This window comes from Trichechus manatus, unplaced genomic scaffold (assembly GCF_000243295.1).
Source record: "Trichechus manatus latirostris isolate Lorelei unplaced genomic scaffold, TriManLat1.0 scaffold00165, whole genome shotgun sequence".
NCBI lineage: Eukaryota > Metazoa > Chordata > Mammalia > Sirenia > Trichechidae > Trichechus > Trichechus manatus.
Window position 1 is genome coordinate 4,488,886 of NW_004444101.1, and position 6,000 is coordinate 4,494,885.

Here is a 6,000-nt window from a genome sequence, read left to right on the forward strand (position 1 = left end):
GAGGTACCCCTTGTGAACTCGAACCTCTAATGTTTCGGTCAGCAGTCGAGCGTTTAACCATTTGCACCACCCAGGGACTCTATTAGAACATCGACATCTAAATAAAATAAAAAGCTTAAATAACTGATTGGACATGTGTTCATATAATCAGAACAAAACAACAGAATACCACAAGTGTGATCAGACGGCCCATGTGTACCGGGCCAGAACTGGGGTGCTCAAAGGTGGCTCTGATGTTGGACTGTCACTCATCCAGAGTTCTTGTTGCCACTTGTGATATTATTAGCATTTGTTTTCTGAGCACAGACTGATGAGTAGTTTCAGCCTCCAATTAGAGAAATACCTGTGTGATCCTTCAAACCAGAGAGTCAGAGAAATACAGCCAAGAGTTTGGACAAACGGATAAACCCCAGCATACCCTGTGGTGTCAAAGTGTTGGCGCTTTCTCACCTACACCTGCCCGCGCCTTCCCCGGTCTACCTGCGGGGGGAGCTGGATGTCAGTCCGCGCCCCGTTCTCCAGCAGCAGCTTCACGCCATCCACGTCCGCGGCCTTCACGGCGAAGAACAGGACCTGCATGGGCACGCGGCCCAGGTTGGGGTCAGCGCCTCGGTGCAGCAGCAGCTGGATGGTCTGCCACCTCTTTCTGTGTCTGGAAGGATCACACGTTGGAGGGGAGCACAGACAGCTTCAGCACCAGCTGCCTGGACAGCACCCCAGGACAGGCCAGTCCACACCCTTCCTGAAAACGCCCAGGGCCCCATCTTTCCAAAAACACTGGTCCCACCCAAACCAAGCCAGCCTGGGGCCCATCCGCCACGGTCAAATCCAGCTCTGGGATTCCTGGGCTGGGGGCCTGGGTGGGTCTGCTATCCTCACTGAGGTCAGCTGTGAAATGGGGCAGGGACCACCCCACCCTCTGGATGCTGTGAGAGAACTACGTACCACGCACACCTGCAAATACACACACATACACACAGCACACACGTATACATGCACACGTGCACACCCACGGACACGTGCACACATACATGCATATTGTGCACATGCACACCTGCAACACATACACGCACCCGTGCACATGCACACAGGCACACACACCAGCACACCCTTCTTACTCTGCCTGGGGAAGCACATGAGCAAGCAGAGCAGAAGACCAGCCGGCCCCACTGCAGAAGCCGTGCCGAGACATGGGTCTGAGGTCGAGGAGTGTGGGCAGGGACAATGCCCCCCAAGGTGGGCTGAGAAGGGAAGGAGAGAGGGGACCGGGCTGTGGGTGAGGGGCTGAAGAGACAGCAGGGCAGTGGAGCGCCTGGCTAGACTTGCCGACCCCACAGCCAGCACGGCAGGAGTGGGGGGCAAAGGGGACGAAGAGGAAGGAGCACAGGAGAGACGGATCAGTCTAGAGCAGCGGTTCTCACACTGGCCTCAGGAACCCTTCATGCGCTTAAAAATCCTTGAGGACCCCAAGAGCTTTTGTCTGTGTGGGGTCTCTGTCAGTGTTTACTGTATTACAAATGAAATCTGAGACATACAAAAATGTTTTCTAATTCATGTAAAAAGTAACAACAGCAAACCTATTGCATACTAACACAAATAACATGTTTTTGTGAAAGTTACTGTATTTCCCAAAACAAAAACAATGCGTGGGAAGAGTGGCATTGTTCCATATTTTGTGAAGCTCTTTAGTGTACGCCTTCATGGTAAATCTCTCTCTTTAGTTGCTGGCTTAAGTTCTGAGTTCCGATCTGCTGCAATATGTCGTTTAGGTTGAAGTGAATGAAAAAAATCCTCCCTCACACAGATACGCATAAGGTAAAGCGAGGAGTACGTTAGTAGCTTTTCCAGATAATTGTGGATATTCTTCCTTGTTGTTGTTTGATGCCATCAAGTCAGCTCCCCGACTCATAGCGACTCCATGCACCACGAAACGAAACGCTGCCCGGTCCTGTGCCGTCCCCGTGATCAGCTGCAGATCAGAATATTGTGATCCTTAGAGTTTTTATTGGCTGATTTCAGAAGTCGATCTCCAGGCCTTTCTTCCTAGTCTGTCTTAGTCTGGGCGATCCGCTAGTAGCAGTTCAGTTGGCTGCTACAAGAACGTGAGACCCATGTTGGTGAACTTTTCGGTCTTGGCCATATTCAAACCACTGGTCTACTCGGTGCTGCAACCGGCTGTCTACCACCTGTGACTGCAGGACGTCAGGGCTGGGACACTCGTGAAAAACTGGCTCCCCGAGGTGTGCAGATCTTCCCAATGTTGACACACGTCATTACACAAGACCAGAAAATCACATTCACAAATAACATCATCTATCTCACCGGAACCGTCCTCCAGTACCAGGATCCACAGAGTCTCTGTGGTGGACGAGAGTTTCCCAAACTGTTCGCGTGAAAGCTCACGTTCGTCATCAGTGACCAACGCGGCCAGATATTCTCCTTAAGGAGATAGGCTATGTTCAGATTCAAGAAAACATCTGCCAAATACCCAAGTGTGAATCACCATAGTTTGCTAGCTGGCCATTCATTTAAGAAAAACATGGTACCTGTGGGGGGAAGTGACCAGTTGAGTCTGCCCCTCCAGCGATGGGGGTCGGACCTCGCCCGAGAAAACCACCGTCCCAGGGTTTGCAGCAAAAGAGCTCTGTGTGTCCTTCCCATTTGGTTGACTCTGGGGTCAAGACTTAATGGAATTAATCAGTAACATTTTCTGCTTTGCTGAGTGCGTGGTGTTTTCCTGCTGCTGGTACGTAGGGGCGAGAGGATGCCAAGCTGACCCTGGCCACCTGGAGCTGTGCCCGAGGCATGCGTGGCACTGCCGTCCTGCTCACCGCTGCGTTTGCACCATCAGTGCAAAGGTGAGCACAGTGAAGAAGGTGAGTGACATCTTCAGGTGACTACAAGAATAGTTTCAACCTCGCAGACCCCCTCAAAGGGTCCTGGGGATCCCCAGGGGTGCATGAGCCACGTCTGAGAACCACTGGTCCAGACCCAGGGGTGGGCAGGTGTGTGGGGGTGGGAGGGTGGGTGTGAGCACCTGCATGATGCCTGGCATGCACCTGCGTGCCTCCCAGGACATGTTTCTTGGGTTCCCCATGCCTGTCATTACAGATACCACCCAGGGGACAACCACCTGAGGCCCCATAAAGATGCCCCAGGGCCCGTGATCAGGCTGTTCAGGCAAGGACAGCGTTGGGATTGGAACCTGCTGGCTTTGCACAGTGTGAGTCACTGGCCCCGCAGACGCTCAAGCAATCAGACATATTTCTAGAAACACCCCCTCAAGAGGCCCCTCGACCACGGCCCACGCTGACGCGGCACTCTGCCCTGCCAGCTTGGTGACTCACTCAATCATGCACAGTGCCATTTTCCGCATGGTCCCCTTGTTGGAGCTGCTGGCATCCAAGGTCACCTTCTCGGAGCTGCTGTCGCCCAAGCAGGGGGCCTTGAGCAAGGTGTAGGCTTGGGCACTCTGCTCCAGGAGGTCGAGCGAGAGCTGAATGGAGAAGCTACGGACGCAGAGGTTGGAATCAAAGGAGGTATTGTTGCTGCACTGGGTGCACTTGTCCGTGTTCCCCAAAGCGTCGTCCGGCCCTTGCAGCAACTCCGAATTGCTGCTCTTGCCCTGCACGGAGCCCGCCCTCTGGGACACGCTCTTCACATCAGCCGACTCCCCGGACAGCTGGTGGAGTTTCTGAGGGGCAGGGCTGTCCTCACCGCCCGCCACCACCGGCTTCAGGTCCTGGTAACTCTGGCTCAGGAAGACACGCTCATCACAGTAGAGAGTCTCTGTGGCGCCCTCAGCTGGCAGGAAGGAGAAGCTCGGCAGAACTGGAGCTCTTACCATCACTTCCTATGGAAGGTAAAAGAATATACATATATACACGCATGCATGCATACATACATGCATACATGCATGCACACATACATATACGTACATACACACATACACATACATACATACACACATACATACACACGTACAGATACATAGATACACACACATAAACACATACATACACACACACACACATGCATGCATGCACACATACACACATACATATATACATACACACAGATATATACATACACATACCTGCATGCACACATACAGACATACACACATACATACAGATACATATATGGAGCCCTGGTGGTGTAGTGGTTAAGAGTTTGGCTGCTAACCAAAAGGTCAGCAGTTTAAATCCACCAGCCCCTCCTTGGAAACCCTACGGGGCAGTTCTACTCTGTCCTATAGTGTTGCTATGAGTCAGAATCAACTCAATGGCAATGGGTTTGGTTTATATATATACATACACATAGAGAGAGAGAGAGAGAGAGAGAGACCTGGTGGCTCAATGGTTAGGTGCTCAGCTGCTAACCAAAAGTTGGAGGTTCGAACCCACCAGCTGCTCCACAGGAGAAAGACCTGGCAATCTGCTCCTATAAAAATTACAGCCTTAGAAACCCTATGGGGCTGTTCTACCCTGTCCTATAGGGTCACTATGAGCTGAAATTGACTCAACAGCAACAGGTTTAGATACATATAGAATTGTGCCTCTAAAAAATATGTATTGTGAATCCTGACCCCTATATTTGTGGATGTCATCCTATTTGGACATAAGCTTTTCTTTGTTTATTAGTGAATGCATATCAGCGTAGGGTGTGTCTTAAGCCAATCCCTTTTGAGATATAAAGGAGCAGATCAGGCACAAAAGCAAGCAAGCAGGACAAACAGCGATGATGGATGCCGCATGGAGATCCCAAGGAACCAGAGACCAGAGCTGAAAGAGACAAGGATACGTATATACATACATTTATACATACATATATATGTTTACTTATTTATATCATTAGATAGGTCCCTGGGTGGCACAAACAGTTTGTGCTAGGCTGCTAACTCAAAGGTTGGCAGTTCAAATCCATCCAGCGGTGCCACAGAAGAAAGACCTGGTGATCTACTTCTGAAAATCCAGCCATAGGAAACTCTATGGAGCACAGCTCTCCTCTGACACACGTGGGGTCGCCGTGAGTCAGGGTCGACTCGATGACAATGGGTCTATCATCATTATGAAGAAAGAAGCGATTAGAGTGACAGCCCTGTTAGACAACTCTGTACCTTCCACAAAAAACTAGAAAGGACACCTGCAGAGTCATCGCACAGAAACCCGAGCCTGGTTGGGTCATGCCTCCAGGTGGCAGCCATGGGCCACAGGTGGCCATTGCGCTTTTGAGATGAGGTTCGTCCAGAATCGAGGTGTGCCATGTATGTGGAATACGCACCAGCTTCCGAAGACACCCAGGAAGAGAAGGGAGCAGCTCTCTTTAATGTTTTTGTATTGATTATGCACTGCAATGAAAGTACTTTGGATCCACCACCCTTGTCGTTCACGCACCATGGACAGAAGGTCACCTACGCCACGCCCAGCCTTCTGCAAGGGGCCAGCCTCCCTCAGCTTCTCCGCCTTCTCTGTGGACCTCACCCTGGCCTCAGCAAGGTCGACAAGTGGCGTCCAGGGTCTGCTTGATGGGTGGTGGAAACACCCACACTCGGGTGCTGCTCAGAGGCCGCCCCAACGCTGCCCCCTCCGGGAAGGACACGAGTCTGCCCTGGGCTGGGAGGGCTGGCCCTTGGCCGGCAGCGGGAGCCCAGGGGGGCCACACCTGGCTGCAATTCGTCCCTAGCCCACATAGGAGTGGGGTGGACGTAAACAGTGCAGCTGCCATGGAAACAGGCTGGCGGTCCCTCCCTAGGTTAAACATGGGGTTACTAGATGGCGCAGCAACTCCACTCCTGGATATACACCTAAGAGAACTGGAAAGAGGTACTCAAATAACCACTTATACACACATGTTCACGGAAACAAGCGTTCAAACACTAGTACGTGCATGTTCACAGAAACTGGTGTTCAAACACTTATACACACATTCACGGAAACGTGCTCAACCACTCGTACACACATGTTCACGGAAACGTGCTCAACCACTCGTACACACATG

The 6,000-nt window shown here is 51.5% G+C and overlaps 1 protein-coding gene across 1 annotated transcript in view; it reads right to left on the reverse strand.

The window, feature by feature from the left end:
- The window catches only part of ANKMY1 (ankyrin repeat and MYND domain containing 1), a 41,879-nt gene that overhangs the window by 25,500 nt on the left and 10,379 nt on the right, over positions 1-6,000 (reverse strand). Inside the window, exons 7-8 of the mRNA XM_023740854.1 lie at positions 3,348-3,853; positions 481-652 (exon numbers count right to left, since the gene is read on the reverse strand). Coding sequence (XP_023596622.1) covers positions 481-652; positions 3,348-3,853 — 678 coding nt within the window. The remainder of the gene's footprint in view (positions 1-480; positions 653-3,347; positions 3,854-6,000) is intronic.